General features: G+C 32.8%; 1 protein-coding gene across 1 annotated transcript in view; it reads right to left on the reverse strand.

Moving 5' to 3' along the window:
- Positions 1–10,571: 10,571 nt before the first annotated feature.
- LOC106106132 (T-cell leukemia homeobox protein 3-like) overlaps positions 10,572–21,345 on the reverse strand; it is a 41,121-nt gene continuing 30,347 nt past the window's right edge. Inside the window, exon 3 of the mRNA XM_013286671.1 lies at positions 10,572–10,866. Coding sequence (XP_013142125.1) covers positions 10,572–10,866 — 295 coding nt within the window. The remainder of the gene's footprint in view (positions 10,867–21,345) is intronic.

Here is a 21,345-nt window from a genome sequence, read left to right on the forward strand (position 1 = left end):
AAAATTATTTTTTGGTGACAGAAAATATAATAAAAAAACTGTTACCCCTTTTGAAAAAGTACTAGCAATTTTACAACACATTAAACGTCAGATAGAAACAAACCAAGCGTGAGAATTGAAAGAATAGACATGAATAGAGGAGGTATGTCACATAATATCGAACCCCTCTAATTTACAAACAAGATGTTGCACATTTAGTACGCTTCTAAACAGTCAAGTGCAAAATTCACTACTGCATTACAGATTATGGGAATCACGCCTGTCATCTATATTTCGAAACATCCTTTATACTATATTACATACTATTGAAAATTGATTCTTACCACTATACAATAAAGCTTAATTTACGAATTCAAGTACTTGTAGACTGGTGTTTGAATATTCAAAAGTGAACGGACGTAATTGCGGGTACCATTTCAATCGATTACCAACTCAATGGTCTTAGTGTTATGGTTTAATTTGGTTTGTTTTGTAAAAGTAATATCAAACGCCAGTTAACACTGGTAATCTCCAGGGGCCTCGCAAACCCCAAAGCTTTGTGGGATACAGATGGTAACTTTATGGAGGTGCACTTGTAGCTTGGGGATTACAAAAATGTTATTGTTTTATACGAGTAGGGAGATTTTACGTGTTAATAAAAAGTAGGTGGAACGCCCTTGATGTGTCTGTTTCTTTCTATTGTGTTTTGAGTTGTATTGTTTATGCATTAGCGAGTCTTTTTAATGGCTTTTAAAGCAATGCAATATGAATATTAAAGGATTTTTGGATGTTTTAATATGAAAATTACCAATGTATCGTTACTAACTATTGTACTCAACTAGGGACAATGAATTGACTTCGTGAAAAAAGTAGTGGCATGTAACGTGTTAAACTGACAATTACAGACTCCTTCTTCTCTCTACTCGCTTCTTCTCTTTATATTATCTTCTACATTTTCTGTTTCACCTTCATTTTAATACGCTTTCTAAATTATTTTAAAGTTTTACGGTGGAACAATGAATCTGTAATCTTTACGAATATTAAAAAGAGAAAAGATTTGTATTTTTGTATGGCAAAACTCAAAAACTACTGGGCCCATTTCAAGAATTCTTTCAACGTTTAAAAACTACGTTATCAGTGAGTAACATAGGCTACACTTTTAATTATTTTATTTTAATTCAAAAAAGTCACCAGCAACAGCTAGTCTTAAATACTTTGCTTCAGGCTTATAATTTATAACTACAATTTTGAAGGAATTTGGAAGTTGGCTTGACATTTACATGTCACAATAAAATTGCGTTTCAGTATTCAGCCATAACAGTAATGACGACGTAATAACGTGTGCGATTTCAAACACTAATAAAATTCAATAATGATCATTCAGGAGTATTATTATATCATTTCTGCAATAAAATGACACTATAATAATGATTTTCAACAAAATTCGGATTAGATAGTCATCGTGTGAACTCTCGTTGTCGTAAGCGGTAGACAATTCAATCGTGGGAGTGCATCAGACTAAACATTTATAATTTGTCTCTAGAGTATCGTATAATTTTGGGAGCTTTTAGAACCCATCCATTTAACAATGAACTACCACCCCCCGCTTGATATTAGTGATTCTTTAATAACAAGGGGTTGTTATACTTCGGGTATGAGGTCAGGTTACACTGGCTGTTTTTAGATAAAGTATTTGATGCATATTCGCACGGATATTAGATGTAACGCGAGATTGGAATATTATCAAGAGAGTGATATCGTTTTGTAATTTACTGGGGTCAAGAAGTATCAGACCTCTATCAAATGTGTTTGTATGAGATCTGTTATGCTTTAAAACAAGATACAGCTTTCTAATCTTACTAATATTATAAATGCAAAAGTTTAGATAGATGGATGGATATTTGTAAGAGTTTGTAGCCTAAACAGCTGAATGAATTTCGATGAAATTTGGCGTATATGTAGAAGATATTCTAGAAGAACACATACATAGGCCACTTGCATTTGTTTTTTTTAATTCCCCGCGGACGGAGTCGCGGGCGAAAGCTAGTACTATATTAAGGCATTTGTCATCATATTTTAACTCACTTCATAGTTGACAAGTGCAGAATAGGAATGTATAAAAAACTAGCGGTTGCTCGTGACTTCGTCTGCACGAAATTGAAAGATATAGACGTGCGTGTTACTCCTTGATAATGTAGTTATTGCTGAAAGATTTTTTTTTTAAATCGGTCCAATAGTTTTTGAATTATTTCAATACATAAAAATACTTTATAAATATTATTCGCCTGCGCTAAATTAAAAAAAACGTAGCCTATATTACTAACATAAAAATTACCTTTCTAATGGTGAAAGAATACTTAAAATCTGACCAGTAGTTTTTACGTGAATCGAATACATACAAAAATACAAATCTTTCCTCTTTATAGTATTAGTATAGATAGTATAGATTAATAAACTAAAATATGCATCAATAAAGTATCGTATTTGATTTAATGCGCCTGAAACATTGTGGAAAGCAATTAACAGTGTAAGACTGATTAGGGCCGTATCACACGTAATCCCGTGTCGCCGCGTAATTTGAGCCCGCACAGGATGCACGAAACGCGTGGAGGAGGCATCGATCATTTTTTTAAATATCCATTTCGAAAGTCAACGGAAGAATAAATTAGACAATCATTTGAAAGAATCAGTAAATATAATTTTCGATCATAATTACTGGAACAATTGACTACGATGTTTGAAGTAATCTAATTAAGATTCCGGGGTGTCCGTAAAAAAGTGTACAACGGAGTACAACAGATTCCTTTCTTCGAAAACATGATTATTAAAACAACATTGGTCATATTCTCGGTCAAGGACCTCGTCATTCTCAGAGGACTTCGCATAACTAAAAAGGTCAAAGAATTTGGGATACTTCTCTTTGCATAGCACAAATTCCTTGTTTCATAGCTCAATGTTTCCTAAACGAGGATACCAACTCTCCCGACTCATTAGCGGACCGCATTCACATCACTAGGACTTATGTGATTGTACACACTATACGTTACACAGGTTTTGGTAATATCTAAAGTATAACACTAAATTAAATGTTATTTTTTAATACATAACAAAGAAGACAAACAAGCAAATATTCCATTTGATGGTTTAATAGCGTTACCGGAGACTGTTTGCAAGAAAAACTTGAATTAATCCATAGTATGCAAGTAGCCCGTTTATGATGGCAAGGTCTAGGGATAGGAGGTGATACCATCAAAATGTTCAAGTTCGCAATTGTTTTTATATCTATTTTACATATTTGGAGTCTCTAGGAAAGGCAGCTACCCCGCTGTCACCCCTAGGCCATAGGTTATGTATATATATAGACTGAATTCTACTTATAATCTAATTATATCTCTTGTAAAATTACAAACGGAAGGTCTGTTCAGTGCTTAAGTTAGGCGGCAAACAATATCTATTAACTTTTTTTTTTAAGTATACACTGCCAAAAATTTTGTACGCTACTCACTGGGTATACGAGTAAATAAAGACACATACTGGATTCAAAAAGGCCTTGGATTTGATAAAGGGTGTTCTAATTGGATATATTTTTTATTACCTGTATCGAATCTAGACATCGCAATCAAATGGAAATACAATAAATAATTGATGAAGCAACTTTTGCATTGTTAAAAAATTCTCCACTCCCTCGTATTATTTCCATCCCTACTCGATAAGGCTTTTATGTCCCTCGTCTAGGGTAAAAAAAATGAAATAAACTGTAAAATTTAAAGTGGCAAATTGACTTTGACGGATGATGGCACGGACGCGTCTTGCTCTCAAATATTTACGATGCGTCAACACCTTTCCTGAGAGCCTTCTGTGGTCATCACTTAATGCGATTTATTATCATCGACATTTAAAGAATATAGCCTTTATAAAATAAAACAACATTTAATCCTTTCAACACAACAATACCAGTGGAAATAACAAAAGACAAAGTAATTAAATAAAAACTAATGAAAACGTTATTAAAAGACAAAAGAATTTATCGATACAAACTGATACGATTATTTTTGTTTATGTAATATTTATATATAAGAAGTACTAAATTCATCATCATCATCATCTCCTTATCCTACTCCCGTAGTGGCGCAACAGGTTTTTGTCCTCCACATAACTCTATCATACGTCATCTCAGTCATCACTCCCTTTTTGATCATGTCACCTTTTACACAATCCATCCATCTCTTTCTAGGTCTACCTCTACCGATGTACCCTTCCACACTCATAACTAACGTTCTCCTTGTAACATGCGATTCATCCCTCCTCATAACATAGAAGTACTAAATTAATTTCTACAAATTCCTTGATCTGACTTTTAACCCTTTAATCTTCACTGAGTCTAAATGTCTTAATGTCTTTTTAATAAGAGACTCCTATTTTAAGGTCTAATTTAATTCCCTTTCTCTTTACCACTCTTTTCTTATGAGAGGATGGGAAGGGGAAGTGGATTTGACGATGGAGAAGATGCATAGGAAGAGGAAATATCCTCTTTATGTGCGTCTCCTCCTCCGTCGGATAAGGGTAGGCGACGCATCTGCAATTGAGAATGTCTATGGGCAGCGGTCAATTTGCCATTTTGGCGGATTCATGTGGTCGCTTGCTCGTTTGCCATCTTATGTTATAAAACAAAAGGTACAGCTTACTTGAATATTTAATTAAAGATTGTCAAAACACACCAAGAATCAATTAGGTTTAGTCTCAAAAAATTGAACTATATTACGCACATTTCAAAATTTTGCATTTTGTTGTACTCTAAAGCATGACAATTAGACCTTTTAAATATCAAACTGTTTCAACTTTTAAACTACGATTAACGTTTGAAACAGCTCAAGTTATTTTAAGACCCCAACCCTAAAATATCGTCACCCCAGGGGTCTATCGTGCTACGAAATTAGTTCCGTCCCTAAAGTTGGACAAACTAGCGAATGATTGATGCGACGACCAATTATTGTGTAGATACGTCAACCGTGACGTCAATGACACGTTCCCGACGTCACGATAAAATTAACACGACTGAAAATTATGTTGCTAAACCTTTACAATGTTTAAAAAGTTTTTACATGTTCACATCATTTTCTTATAATAAAGAGGTAGAAGGGTAAGAGACCAAAATAGGTCTCTGGTCCCACACTCACTAGACTGTACGTGGAATTGCTCCCACTTCTCACCTGTCTTTTGTGTGGTCGTGGTATTGCAACAGACGACCCGGCCTTGTATGCGATTGAGAAGATGTTAAAGCGGGCTCACAATCAAAATAGTAGAAAAGTTTCATATGAATTTTTATTCTAAACCTCGCTCTTATTTGACAGTAGTAATAATTTGGACTTATTAATAGTAATAACGCGACAACAATTATATTGAAGTCTATCTTATTAGTTATTGGATCTTATGAGTGTTTTCTTTTTTTTACTTCCAATTTTAATAATTTCGTCTAAACAATAATCCTAAGGTCTTTCGTGTTTATAATGACTTGTAAGTACCATTAACTTCTCCGTGGTGTATATTTTGCGATCTTCATTAGTTGTTAGAGCAAGTTATAATTTTTATTTAAACGCAACGATGTTGACAAAAAAATTGTTCACAGAAATGTCACTCGTCTTGACATGTGAGCGTTTATAGTATAGTTGGAATGATATTCATTGGACCAAATAAATATTTTTTTACATTAGATAATTTTTACAGCTCTAACAAAGATTATTATTATCTTTTTGTAGATATCGGGCATTAACTTAGAACTGTATTTCTTTATTATACTTATTGAATTGTTTAATTGTTACGGCACTTTACAGAATAATAAAATTCTTTAATTACTTAAGACTCACTTAGCCCGCAACTCCGTCCGCGTGGAATTAAAAAAAAAATAAAGTGTGTGCCTATGTGTTCTTCTAGACTATGTTCTACATCTATGCCAAATTTCATCCAGATCCGTTCAGCCGTTTAGGCTACAAACTCTAACAAATATTCATCCATCCATCTACACTTTCACATTTATAATAGTATGAATCTATTTCTATATTTCTGTTCATTGGCCAATAACCATCAACCCTACTGCAACTGATGCCAGTTGTCACGCTACGATCACTGTCAGCCGTTACAGTCGCCCTCGCAGCTCATTTGACAACTAATTCGATGTTACGAGTCACGCGATACCGGGGAAAATACTTCTTAGAATTTTCCTTACGATTTCACAGCCTTTAGGGACTCGTAACAAAGTCAGGGTTATTTAATTATACAGACTGAGTAAAAAGATAAAAAACATCGTAATAATTGTTAATTATCATTCGTTTATTTTTTTAAGTGAAGGCAACTTCGAAATGAATTACTACTACTATTGTTATACATGTTTAGATGGATGTTTGTTAGAGTTTGCAACTTAAACTGAACAGATCTCGATGAAATTTTGCATAGATGTAGAGATTAGTTTGGAAGAACGCAAAGGCTACTTACTATTCTTTTTTAAATTCCACTCAGACGGAGTCGCGGGTGAAAACTACTATTTTTATTATAAATCATCTGTAGAGGAAAAATATCATGTACTTATAGTAAATACCCATGAAGGCTTAATATTTAAAATGATAATAGATACAAAAATAAATGTTCCCATAAATATTAAATCGATTTCTCAGAAGTTGTATTGTATGCAAAATCGATTACAGACATTGCGCTCAATCGTATATTCCGATTCCTAATTATAGTTGGAATTATAATGAAAAACGATCACGATTGCTGTACAATCTTACATAATAGGTTATTTATTGAACATACAATCTATTTAGCTCATCTGTGTTTTATTAGAATATTAGCTTTCACGCACGAGACCGTCCGCGTGGAATTAGAAAAAAAAAAGTGAGTAGCCTATGTGTTCTTCCAGACTATCCTCTACATCTATGCCAAATTTCATCAAGATCCGTTCAGCCGTTTTGGCTACAAACTCTAACAAACATCCATCTAAACTTTCACATTTATAATATTACGAGTAGTAGATCTCCTTATCTTACTCCCATAGGGTCGGAGCAACAGGTTTTTGTCCTCCACATAACTCTATCATACGTCATCTCAGTCATCACTCCCTTCTTGATGTCACCTTTCACGCAATCCATCTGTTTCTAGGTCTACCTCTACCGATGTACTCTTCCACACTCATAACTAACGTTCTTGTAACATGCGATTCATCCCTCCTCCCTCCCATACCATGCTAACCGTTCACTCCTTACCTACTCTACCACTGGGGTTACTCTCAAACTCCCCCTTATATACTCATTTCGTGGCACTATTTATTGTTTGTCTATCGATTGATAATTCACTTTCAATTGTTTTGATTACTACATAAAGTATATCACTACAAAGAATAAAACAAATGCGCTAACCACTGTCTGTCCCTAGGTCAGCTTAGATCTTTAAAACTACGCAATGAGTTTTAAATAGATACAGTAGCTTAAAGGAGGTTTATGTACAATATAGTATAGAAAACTAGTGTGTAAATGAAGACACTTTCGTATCAGCATTGGAACCTTTCGAAGCCGGGGTGAGTCACTAGTCAACACTAAAATCAATACCCAACGACAAGGTGGAAGTATTCGGTACTAAAAGACATGATTATCTAGAAAAACTAACCCCACCATTTGGGAGGTAGGCAGAGACAGAAATTATAACAACTATTGTTGTAATATTTGACGCGAAAAAAAATATTTAGAAAAATAAATGCGCGAAATGTGGTATTTTCCACTATTAAAAGTGTTACACAAACACTACAGTATAATTATTTTAAATTAAAAAATCTTTGTTTAAAAATGAAGACAATAGATGGCGTTGCATCATTTAAAAAAGTCACTCGGGATTTTTTTTACAATTAAAGTTAGGTTGTTATTACAAGTCTTTTAGTAGTTCGAAATAGCGATAAGTTTAAGGGTATGGTGGGATGATTGTTTTTTTTTTAACCGAAATGTCCTAATGACAGGACAGAAGTCACGTCTGTTTATAATGCCACGCTATTATTCGCCGCAATGATATTAAAGTCGTATTATAATGTAATGGGATCGACGGATAAATGGACCGTTTTCGTGGACGGAAATAGTTTTTTTTTTAAAGTTTAATAGCTTCAAATCGATTACGTTTATGTCGTAATAGAGACGATTTTCAGTTTTTGTTGCTATTCGATTCATTTGTTTTATATCTTTTTAAGAATAGACAATATTTTTATATTACTTTCTTCTTCTTCGAATGCCATCTCCTATCGGTGGTTGGCTACCATTATGGCAACTTGAATCTTTGCCACTGCTGCCCTAAATAAAGACGTGTACTTTTATTACACCATTTGTGTAGATTTTTTTAGCCACGATGTACGGCTTCTTCCTAGATTTCTATATTTCTAACCGAATGAATAATAAGAATTTCTTAAAGACTAGACTTTTGCACGCGATTCTGTCCGCGTGAAATTAAATAATAATCCAAAACTTAGCTTATGCTACTCACTGACAAAGTAGCTTTTTAATGCTGAAAGAATTTTTGAAATCGGCCCACTAGTTTATGAGTTATTTCATTACAATCAAACAAACAAAGTTTTCCTCTTTATAATATTCATAGCTTTCGCCCACGTGAAATTGAAAAAAAAAACAAAAGTGAATAGCATACATATGTGTTCTTCCAGACTTTCCTCTACATCTATGCTAATTTTCATCGAAATTCGTTAAGCCGTTTAGGCTACAAACTCTAACAAACATCTAAACTTTCACATTTATAATATTAGTAATTAGTAATAAACAATAATATGACAAATTATTGTCTGTGACTACCCGCGGAATTAACAAAGCTTTTAAACTTGTATAAAATGCCTATGTGTTTTTACTGACTGTTCTACATCTGTGGATTTCAAAATCTATTGTACTATTCCAGGAGACCTTCTATTAAAATACATCTAAACTTTGACATTTATAATATTAGTAAGAAGTAAGATTTTTAATTATATTAACTATCTTACTTTCAATCAATGCGAAAGTTTAGATGGATGGATGGATAGATGGATGTTTGTTACAGTTTGTAGCCTAAACGGCTGAACCGATTTTGATGAAATTTGGTACAGATGTAGAGGATAGTCTGGAAGAACACATAGGCTACTTACTTTTGCCTTTTTAATTGCACGGGGACGAAGTCGCGGGCGAAAGCTAGTTTAGTCATACTTTTTTGTTTTAACAGTTGGATATTTTTCATTGGAATTGTTATTTTATTGTCATTTTTGTGGGTTTTCTTATTAAAATGTCTATCTAAGTTAATAATTAAATACTCTACGGTTTAAAATTACTTAATGTTAATATGTGTTGCCAGGAGGGAAAAATAAAACCATAGTTGCTTGATATTTTTTTTATTATATACAAAAAAATGCATCTGCTAACCAGCGCAACTGTATTCGCTAATCGTTACTATACAACGGGTTCTCATTGGAGACATTCACAAAAAGGGTTTCGATCTCATTTCAAAGAAAAATTATAATCATATTTTAATGTGAAAGGTGTAAGAAGGAACAATTGAGGATGATGGAATAAAGATTGATATGGAGGACGAAAACTAACAGCCAAATATTGAAACCAATCTTGAATACTGCGCTTTGTAAACGACGCATAGCCCGCGCGACACCTATGGCTAAATTCGCACAATTTTTTAATCGCGCTTTGATTCCTACGAGCTTATACATAATTATTTTACTATGTAATTTTATACGTCAGTTTCGTACGGTTTGCACTGTTCTTAACATTATGGAACGAACTCTCTTCGTACACTAAGGGCCTGTCCCACCACTGCCTGATAGAGTTTCAGATAGCTTAAAATAACCTCACTGTCAGATAAGATAACTAAATGTGATATTTTCATCACATATTTTAGACGTTGGATTTTTAACAGATAATTTAAAATTTGGTGGCACAGACCCTTAAACTAATAAAATTAATAAATGTGGGATAAAAATTAAATCTAATATTTTTACTATATACAGATATGTATTTATAATTGGAATGTGTTTTTATTCGTAATTCTTTACAATCTCCAAAGAGTTTTCAATGCAATTATTCTTCTATATTACAATTTTATTATACTATTGAAATTATTTATATTATCAATTAAAAAGATTAATAATTAAATGCTTTTAATGGTTTGTGTATAACTTTTTTACATATTTTTTATGGATTTCTTAAGTCATTGTTATATCTACAGATTAAATTACATTTATTTGTTCGCTTATATTTTAGAAATTATTCCTCTATTTACATTTAATTAATAAAGCTTAACTTTTACGAAAAATCGTAATTGGAATGAATGAGTTAAAATCTACATAAATATTTACATCACTTATAATACAAATCTAATATTTATATTTTATAATCATGTAATGCTAACATGACTATTTTGTCCATGAATTTATTACTGGTACAAAAACTTTTTTTTTAAACAATACATTCTAGATTGTCAAAGAATTTAGTTAGAATTTTAGGTGGCAGTATTAACATTAAATTTTCTTTATTTATAAAAAAAAATCAAATGTCATTTTCAAATTTGGAACTTCAACAAATCGGTGACGCTACAGGCGGTGGGTGCGGGGGCGCACTGGTCGTGGGCGCGTTCAGAAACGCCTGATTCCCCGCCCACGGCTGTAGGTTTTGTAAAGCGCTTAAAGCAGTATTCGCTGGAGGCGCTGGTGCTGTACTGGCTGCGTTTTGATAATGCAGCGCTGACAGCGGCGCGGCGCCCGGCGGTGGCTCCGGCATGTAACCTTTGCTCAGCGCTTCAGCCTGTAGCGAAAGCATCAAGCGGTTAGCCGCTTGCCGTTCAGCTTCACGTTCCTCGGCTGTTTGACGTCTGTAACAATGACAAAAATATTAGTTAGTTTATTATCTATATCTATCTATTTACTACCTATACATATAATACAATTGGAGTGTCCGTTTGTAATATCAGAAGAAAAGTTCCAGACTTCACAAATCGCATTTTAAAATTTTTGTCCGTCTGTCTGTCCACAAGCCACGTTTGTTTCGAAAAATCTCTGAAACGATTTCGACCAGACCTTCACTGTAGGGTAGGTGACACAGACGGGCATATTATAGGCTACTTCTTCAAATTCCGCGCTGTCATAATGGCGTAATGGGTGGTCCAAATTTGCGCTAACGAAATTTGCGGGCGACAGCCCGTTTCAAATACAAATTGCATTGTTAATAGACAATTATACTATACTGTCATATACTAATTATCATTAGTGCATAATCTTTGGTAGATCTTTACTCTATGGTAAAGTCTTTATGGACGACGAAACTGTTCGTATCTTTTAATAGATCATCGTTTAAGCTTGTTAATAATAAATAGCTTCATTAAAACGGTATCCACGTGTTACACACATGGTTTGTACAGTTAATGGTTGCATTGAATTATGTAGATGTCGCTGAGTGTCCGCTGATCGTTCGGTTAATTATTCAACTTTAATCAGCTTTGGAATTGCGGTCCAGCTGAATACGGACGGTTACAAATATAATAAGAGTGAATTTAATAATCGGATATACAAATAGTTTCAATTTACTTGGTTCGTGACGTTTGTATGCAGCTCTATGTTAAATATTTGAACGTATGGTTATTTGGTAGAGCCCGCTTTAACATCTTCGCACGAATGGGTCGACTCGCCCCCAGCAAAACCACGACCACACAGAAAACAGCCGTGAAGTGGAAGCGCGTTTTGTCTGGTGAGTGTGATGCCGGAGGCCTAATTTTAGTCCCTTTCCCTTATCACCCGTTTTTAAGAGGAAATGATGGGAAGGAGAAGTGGATTTGACGGTGGAGGAGATGCTTAGGAAGGGGAAAAGTCCTTTTTATGATGGTCTCCACCTCTGTCAAATGTTTCACACCTATTCAACGCATGTAAAAGAAACCGTAGTTTCTTATTGATACTTATGTATTTGTTAGTCATGTCATTTCAAACAAATTATTTATTGGTTAACAGCAGAAAACTATTTTTTTTTCTTACGTTGGTAACACTTATAAGTTAAAGATTCTTTTTTTTTTCATTTATTTGGATAAAAGAACAATAACACAAGAAAAAAAAATATACAGTACAATACAAAAGTGTTGAGTAGATGTGCCATCCACAACTTTACCACATAGTAACTATAATAATAAAATAAATCTATAAATAGGCTAAACATTCGAGTGGTACTTAATGATATATTAATATTATTGATAATTCAAAGTTTTAATAATCTCTATTTTAAGGTTATTTTTAGTTACATGTATGTATATTCTATTGCTAATAATAAATCTTATACACATAGATGACCAATGTCCAATTTCCCAGCTACGTTTAACCGTTAGTGTTTTTAGTTAAAATCATATTTACGTTTCGGAACTACGTAACTTTAGTTTTATTCCTTTGTAATATAAGTCGATCTAGCACTAATGAATCATTGGATAATGATAAGATAATTGAAAACTTAGCCAGCACTAATAAATATAGCATGTTTATGATTCTCTAACGAAAATAAAAATACGTATCCAAAAATGGATATCGATCCGATACTGATACTAAGGGATACTGGTCCTTTTATAGATTAACACATTGCGTTATAAAGTACAAATAGGTAAATATACTTAACTCAATCTAGTATATCTATGATTCTCAAGGGAAAATAAAAATACGTATCCAAAAATGGATATCGATCCGATATTGATACTAAGGAATACTGGTCCTTTTATAGACTAAAACATTGCGTTATAAAGTACAAATAGATAAATATACTTAACTCAATCTAGTATATCTATGATTCTTAAGGGAAAATAAAAATACATATCCAAAAATGGATACTGATCCGATACTATAAAATACGATACTGATACTGAGCGATACTGTTCGTTTTATAGACAGAAACATTGCACTAAACAAGTACAAATAGGTAAACAATAGACTAGCTATCACTAAACCGTCTAGTTCGTAAATAATGTACAGGCTTTTAGAGAGGCAGTCGAGGGTTCTAATTTGATTCACGTCAATTAGTATGAACGACGACATACGAATTAGTTCGTTAGTTCGTACTGGCAATCAAATGGTTAAGGCAAATTGATGTTCCATTTTTGAAAATTGACAGAATTTAACAAAATTACTCTTATAAAAATACCTAAAAGTACACAGTAAACAATTATATTTATGCAAAACTAGTCGTTTCAATGCGACTTCATCCGCATGAAATTATAAAAAAAAAATCTTAATTTTATTGTTTACATTTGTCAAATTCTCAATTGCAAATGTCAAAATTACCGTTACCATAATAACTTTGCCTCTTCAATGTTGGCAGCTTGTAGTTTACGGTCCCTTTCCCACATGAAGGTTTTTTACCACTTTATCCCGAAGATTAATAGCGTGAAAATGTACAGCCTAAAGCGTATTTTATTAAACAAATAATTATTCAAAAATATGCTGTGATTGCTGACATCCAACGTCACAAAGTAGTGTGTTTACGATTAATATATTAGTATAGATTGTAACTTCCATTAGTCATTCATTTCATTCAATTCAGACTAACAAATTTGTATACTACACTTTTTTATCTGTGAGTTCTAGACTTTTTTTCATAATAAAACAGAGGTGGTCAACAACGGCCATGGACATGCAACACCAGAGGAACTACAGATACGTTGCTGGCCTTTAGTATAAATTTAAGTCGTTGTATTTAATTCAATAGTCTTGGTACATTAAGGTGATGAAAATTAAAAGATATAGGAATTTTGTAGCGAAAATATGCGACGTCTTCCTTACATTCATAGTTTATGCCAGTTAATATAACAGCTTAACTCTTAGAGACATTAACTTAAAAGGGGTGAACACACTTAGGCTAAGCGAACCTTTTCATTAAATATTAAAAGCTCAAAGTAGAAGGCGTTCTTGAACTTCACCTTGTCTGAAATTGTTGGTTGGAAATATTTACATACTAGCTTTCGCCCGCGACTTCGTCCGCGCGTAATTTAAAAAAAACAAATGTAAGTAGCCTATGTGTTCTTCCAGACTATCCTCTACATCTATGCCAAATTTCATCGAAATCCGTTCGGCCGTTTAGGCTACAAACTCTAACAAACATCCATCCATCCATCTAAACTTTCGCATTTATAATATTAGTAAGATAAAAAGTAAAACGTTAACATAGATGATCTTGCAAATTAAAATCTTACACACGCAACTTTTAATAAAGCCTAGATAAAGGGACTACATAATATAACTTTAAACACTAGATAAAAAAATACTTATTGTCTATATAACTATTATAAAGAGGTTTATTTTTTAATTCCACGTGGACGAAGTCGCGAGCAAGAGTTAGTAAATTATAAACTCTTTAGTAGTAAAAAGTTCGAATGTAATACCTAGTGCGTTAAAAAATTATAAATCTTATGTAGATCGATAAGAAATTAGAAGAAATTAGCTTGTTGTTTGGCCTGACTAATGAGGAGGATGTTTTCAGCGCATACGTAATTTTTTTTTATGTATGTGAGTTTGTATCAGTTTAGAGTCTAAACGGCTGAGCTGATTTAGACGAATTAGGTTTCATTCGATCTGCCTTCTTCCCCGGAGTGTCATAGAGTAAGACTTAAGCACAATACTCCTACAGTGGACGAGAGAAATTAAATTTCATAAAATTATGTAGATTACCGAGTCCGAATCCCAGTCGCCGTATTTTTTTTTTTTTGCTTTTTAGTCTTATTTTCAATGTTTTCGAGTTTATTCTCTTAGGATTAGTCAGTTAGGTTTTTTGCTTTTTTAAATTAACGTTAGATTATCTATACATGTAATTGGAATATTCAAAGAAAAATTCCAGATTTCGGGAAGATGATGTACTTGCGTTGCTGGTAACGAAAATGACATTAAAAAAATATCTGCCGTTTGTTTCGGGTAATCTCCGAATAGCTGAGCCAATTTCGACCGGACTTTCACTTAAGGGTAGCTGACATACACGGGCATATTATAGGCTACATTTTTATCTTAATAATGCGTGGACGAAGTCGCGGACAACAGCTAGTCGTTGTTAAATAATATTAAAGGTTCCTCAACAAACATTTAAATAATCTTATGTTATCTGAGGTCTGTTCGTTAATGTCCATACCTTAAGGTCGTACGTGACTCATTGTATCTTACTAATTAAGATAGCCGCCGACATACCGAGTGGTCTCTTTAACCATCATTTGCATGTGTAGATATTTTAACACACGATTAACATTTAAAACGAATCTTAAACAAAAGGAATAAGGTTTAAAATGCTTTAATTAATAAGCAAATCATATCTGGTTTGCAAATAAAGCTTTTAAGCGCAATCGTTAGTGTCCACTGACCTAAAGACTCTCAATTAAATGTAAGTTTTTTTTTAATTGTTATCGAAAATTTTAAGTCAATGTCTTAAGAATGAGGTGTTATTTCCCTTAATACAGATTACAGTATGTAGTCTTTAAATGGAAGTTAATTATTGTGTTGACTGTTTTAAATAATTATAACATTTAATTAAATATTAACAATATAAAGATCGTTGGGGATTCTACTCGTTTAGATTAATTAGTTAACTAGCTGTTGCCGGTGACTTCGTCCACGCAATATTAAGAGAAAAAGTAGCCTATAATATGCTCGTCTATGTCAGTCACCCTTCAGTGAAAGATCTGTCGAAATCGGCCCAACCGTTTCGGAGATTACGCTGAACAAACGCGGTTTGCGGACAGACAGACAGGAAAAAAAAATTTAAAAGTGATTTTCGTAATAACGATTTGCTTCGTGATTTGATTTGCTAATAAGCAACGCAAATACATCATCTTCCCGAAATCTGGATTTTTTTCTATTAATATTATAGACACTCAAATACAATATATATAGGGAAATTTAATTTCTCATCGTAGTTGATTTCACATAGTTTAATTTTTCACATTTCAATTTGAAGCATAGAAACTTTTTAATTCGCGTTTCATTAAAACAGACAGCGAGCTCAGTTGGGAGTTAATTGTTGAATTCGCTAAATTCAAACTTCGAATGATATATGGCCACCCCAAAGAGGAGGTCCAAATTACCCTGACACCCACCCCTACAGGAAACAATGAAAATTATTAACAAACAGCTGCTGGGTAACGAGTTGAGATGGTTCTAATTACGGTGGCCGGGCGCTAATGAATGATTGAACAAAGCGTTAAGTCTATTATCGCAGCAAGAACTTTATTACAACGGTTAATGTACGACGCTCTGTTTAGTGATGTGCTTTACAATTTCATTATTTGTCGATAAAACGCCCAGATATACAGACTTTTAAGAAAATTGTACTGTTATAGACTTTTGTCGATGTTTTTATTTGTTTGCATGTTAATTAAATATTTTTTGATACACGTAATTGAAATGACATATAGTTTCACTTAGGTATCTATTTCTATACTAATATTATACAGAGGAAAGATTTATATTTTTGGATTTCTGTGTGTATTAATAACTCAAAAAGAACTCTGCCGATTTTAAAAATTCTTTTACCGTTTGAAAGGTAATTTATCTGTTAGTAACATACAGGCTATATTTTATTCACGAGAACGAAGTCGCGAGCAACAGCTAGTTATTTATAATTATGTATAGATGTATGCTCAAGTAATTAAATGCAGTGAGTACAAATGAAATTGCATAATTTGTTGTAATCAAGAATTGCGGGGTTGAAATAATTAATCGAACATTTTATAAAAGATATCGATAGACAAAGTACATCACTAAAGCCGCGAGGCTCTGCCGAGTCTTTATAATTAGATAAAGGGAGGAACAATTAAACTTAACTTGAATAAGCCCAACCTTGCTGGCATTAATTTCTGGTTAATTATTTTGTAAATCGTTGCCAATTAAGTACATTTATCTATATTTCTATATCTATACTATTATAATAAAGCGCAAACACACATTTCTTTGTTGCCTAAGATATCAGTAATTATAGCATATTTTTGAATAATTCTCTTTTTAATAAAAAGCCATACACTTACGTCACGCTTTAGGCTATAAATTTTCACGCCTTTAAACTTACGGGGTAAATAAATGAGATAAAAACCCTAATGTAGAAAAGATACCATGAGCTACTAGTTGCCAACATCAAAGAAGCAAGGTTGTCAGTTATGCATTTGAATTTTGACATTTTATGTAATCATTAAAAAAAAGTTTTTTATAATTTCACGCGGATGAAGCCGCACGGGAACAGTCAGTTATTAAATAAAACTGCAATGAAATTATATTAAAATAAAAGAAAGCCTTAGTATTTAACCTACTTTTTAAAAACACATTATTTTTCGTTTTTACAGATGTACAAATAGCGATGTTGAAGTTTTATTATAAAATTTGTTATGATAATGTTGTTTACAATAATTTAAAAATGTATTAAAACGTCTTGAGATTCTAATATCGGATATTTCCCACGTTTTATTCTATCACCCGCTGTTTTATTACCGCACAGCGTGTTTCAAAATCGATAACGTATTTACTTAATTCGCACATTAACAAATGTCATTAATAACTGCATTTTAATTGACAAATGACAACGACCTTGCTGAACGTGTAAACAAATTGTTATACAGAGTGTTTTTAAATCGGCTTTCATTGCATGATATCGGTCTGTTTATTTTTGCGCAAATGTTATTATGATGTTCGCGAAATCTATCTTTTTGTGACACCCTATAAATATACTAATATTATAAATGTGAAAGTTCAGATGTATTATAGTTTATTAGGGTTTGTAGCCTGAACGGCTGAATAGATCTGGATGAAATTTGGCATAGATGTTGCACACATAGGTTACTTCTTTTGTTGCTACCCTTCAGTGAAAGTACGGCCGAAATCGGCCCAGCCGTTTCGGAGATTACCCGAAACCAACGCAGCTTGCGGAGACAGACAAGGAATTTTTTAATGCGAAATCTTTTTTTTGATATTACAGACACTCCAATTTTATTGTATAGATAAAAAATACGTCTTGTCTAAGAATATTCTAGATCAAATGAGTAGCGGAATGTAAAGGCTTTTTGAATTAATTTTGTTAATACAACGATTAACCTTTAAAAATAGCTATTGAATGTTTCAGTTATGACACATTTAAATATTTAAAAACACTATGATTTGGTAACTTAAATATAAATGTAGGAATTGCCTCGAATATTCTATCATGTTAATAAAGTCCATTTAATTTAATCTATCTATACATGTAATAAAATTGGAGTGTCTGTTTGTAATATCAAAAGAACAATTCCTGATTTTGGGAAGATGATGTATTTGTGTTGCTCACAAAAATCGCATTTATTTTTTTTTTGTCTATTAGTCTGCAAGCCGCGTTTGTTTCAGATAATCTCTGAAACGGCTGGGCCGATTTCAACGGGTTCTTTCACTGGAGGGTAGCTGACATGGATAGGCATATTATTGGTTACTTTTCTTAATTCCGCGCTATCAAAACACGTTAAAGGGTGGCCCGATTTTGATGGGACTTTGAAAGATAGCTGGTGAAAGGTGATGGTGAAGATGTACGCGGGAATGTGATGATAGTTGACTTTTAAAAAAAACTCGAGCTAACGACGTTTGCGGAGGACAGTTCGTTATAAAATGTAATATTTTAAACTCTTTATCCAAATAAAAAAAAATCACGTATGCTTTTTTTTAATTTATCGATGACCAGTACTTTAATGGAAAACTAATTAGTTGGGTCCCACTTTCTGTGATTGTGAAATCTCACAGATAATGTAATGTTTGAAAATTAAATTGATTGAATTATTTTAGATTTAATCTTGATTGCTAATACGGTAGTGGCTTTATTTCCTGTCATAAAAAGTAATCATATTATTATGTTTCTTTTAAATAAATTAATGCTTTTTATTTTTTGGTATCTAAGATTAATATGATTGCTTGTGTATATTTAAATGATGATTTTCCCACGTGCAGCTACAAGATAAAATGATGTTTTACATGTTTTGTTTAAAAGCTATAATGTAATGATCAAATCAAGGTGAGAGATAAATACTTCACATCTGTGTGACCGACTAAGAATCTATACTAATATTATAAAGAAAAATTACAAATATTTCCTATATTTGTATTTTTCTATTGAAATAACTCAAAAACTACTGGGCCGATTTTAATAATTCTTTCACCTTTAGAAAGGTAATTTATCTGTGAGTAACATAGGATACATTTTTTAAGTTAATACGGACGAAGTCGCGAGCAATAGTATTAAAACATAAATGACTTCCTTCTGATTGCTTTAAAGTAATTTTTAACATCGATGTATCACGAATATTTGAGTGACAGTTGAGAGAACGTATTTGTAACGTCTTCGATAAAGTTTGTATGAGATTTGTTAGTGTATTTCACACCCGGTAGGAGCGCTGCACAAATCTTATACGATTGTCGAGGACGTTATGAACATTTTCTCATTAAAATTCATGATAACCGATCTGAATTTTGTGTAAAACAGTTATCAAAACGGTCAAAATAAATCCGCGGAACGATCTAAAAGTCGAAACTCTTAGAAAAGCATGTAAATTATAAATGAAACGAAGCAATTTCTAATGAATTAGAAAGACGGCGATTCTGAACGCTTTAGGGAGTAAATTAAAAACAACGTCATGTTCTTTAGTATCCTTGTTGTTAAAAAAGCTTTACTAATATTATAAATGCGAAAGTTTAGACAAATGGATGTTTGTTAGAATTTGTAGCCTAAACGACTGAACGGATCACGATAAAATTTGGGATAGACGTAGAGGATAATCTGAAAAAACATATATGCTACACACTTTAGTTTTCTATTCTTCCACGCGGACGGAGTCAGGGGCGAATGATAGTGTAATATAATAAAAAAATTGTATTTCACATTAATCCCTGTTACAAATTACTCACTCCCTTCATAGCACCCTGTTATTTACACAAACACGTCGCAACACGTCCCCGTATCAATCCGTAAAAGGATTTCCTACTTAATTCCTGAAGAGACAACCTACAAGCAATTATCCCGAAGACATTCTAACAACAACACACTCGAAATGACATAACTCTTACAAATAAAAACAAGCGAATATGAACTTTATGTTTAGAGAATTAAAGCACGTATTACGACACATTGGATAATGATCATGCTGGTATTAACAAAAATGTGAACAAAAATAGACTCTTTGTTGCAAGTAATTAGAGTGTTTATGTACATTGTAGCTAAATACAAGGGGTTTTAATATTCACTTACAAGGGAAAAGAATTACAGCGGGAAAATGAAGCAGGGTCAGTAAATAAATAAAGCCCACACCCTCTATTTCCCCATTGGTGGGGAGTTGCGTGTTGGATTGCTACGATTCCAATTCGATTTGTCGGTAACAGGCAACGATTTGAAGTTAATCAGCGTTGCTTTATAAAATGTAAGCTATTGTCAGTCGATTGTTAATCATACTTATATTATAAATGCGAAAGTTTAGATGGATGTTTAAAATTTGTAGTCTAAACGGCTGAATAGATTTCTATGAAATTTGGTAAAGATGTGGAGAAAATTCTGGAAGAACACGTAGGGTACTTACTTTTGTTTTTTTTTAATTCCACGCGACGAAGTCGCGGGCTAAAGTTGATGAAAATATAATTTAAAATATATTAAATTTGATATTCTATAATTTCTTTTAATTAATTTATTGCTTATACAATATTTTTATTTGGTCTTGTGATGTTTAGATTAAGGGCCATGTTTTCACATTACAAATCGACATAAAATTCTAAAGAGGAAGGATTTGTATTTTTGTACTTTTGTATGTATTGAAATAACTCAAAAACTACTAGGCCGGTTTAAAAAAAAAGCTTTCACTCAAAGCTACGTTATCGTTAACAGCTAGTCAAAAAAAAACTGTATTTGAAAATGAGGCTTTTAACCTCTAAATCATTTTATTTCGTTTACTAATTTACTCTATCTGTAGCTCTATTGTTACAGTATAAATTATATACATTTATTATTATACTTAATAGGCAAGGAAATAGATTTATATCTTGAAAATATCATAGACTTAAATACTCTAATTAGAGAGTAAACTTACTCTATGTCTCTACAATAAATATTCATGAAGGTAAAACAAAACACGGTAGCAATTACACGGTAAAACAACACTTGTATTCAAGACAACGTTCACGAAATCCATAAAATAAAGCTAACAGCCCAATGTAGTAGTCACAAAAATAAGCAATAAAGCAAACGGGGAACAATGCATATAAAAAAGTCGGCCGTCCGTCTTTCCACCGCGGTTAATAATTGATGAGTCAAACTGCCGAGTTGTGTTACGTTTGCAATATTAATACCCCTACCT

This window comes from Papilio polytes, unplaced genomic scaffold (assembly GCF_000836215.1).
Source record: "Papilio polytes unplaced genomic scaffold, Ppol_1.0 DF822400.1, whole genome shotgun sequence".
Classification (NCBI taxonomy): Eukaryota; Metazoa; Arthropoda; class Insecta; order Lepidoptera; family Papilionidae; genus Papilio; species Papilio polytes.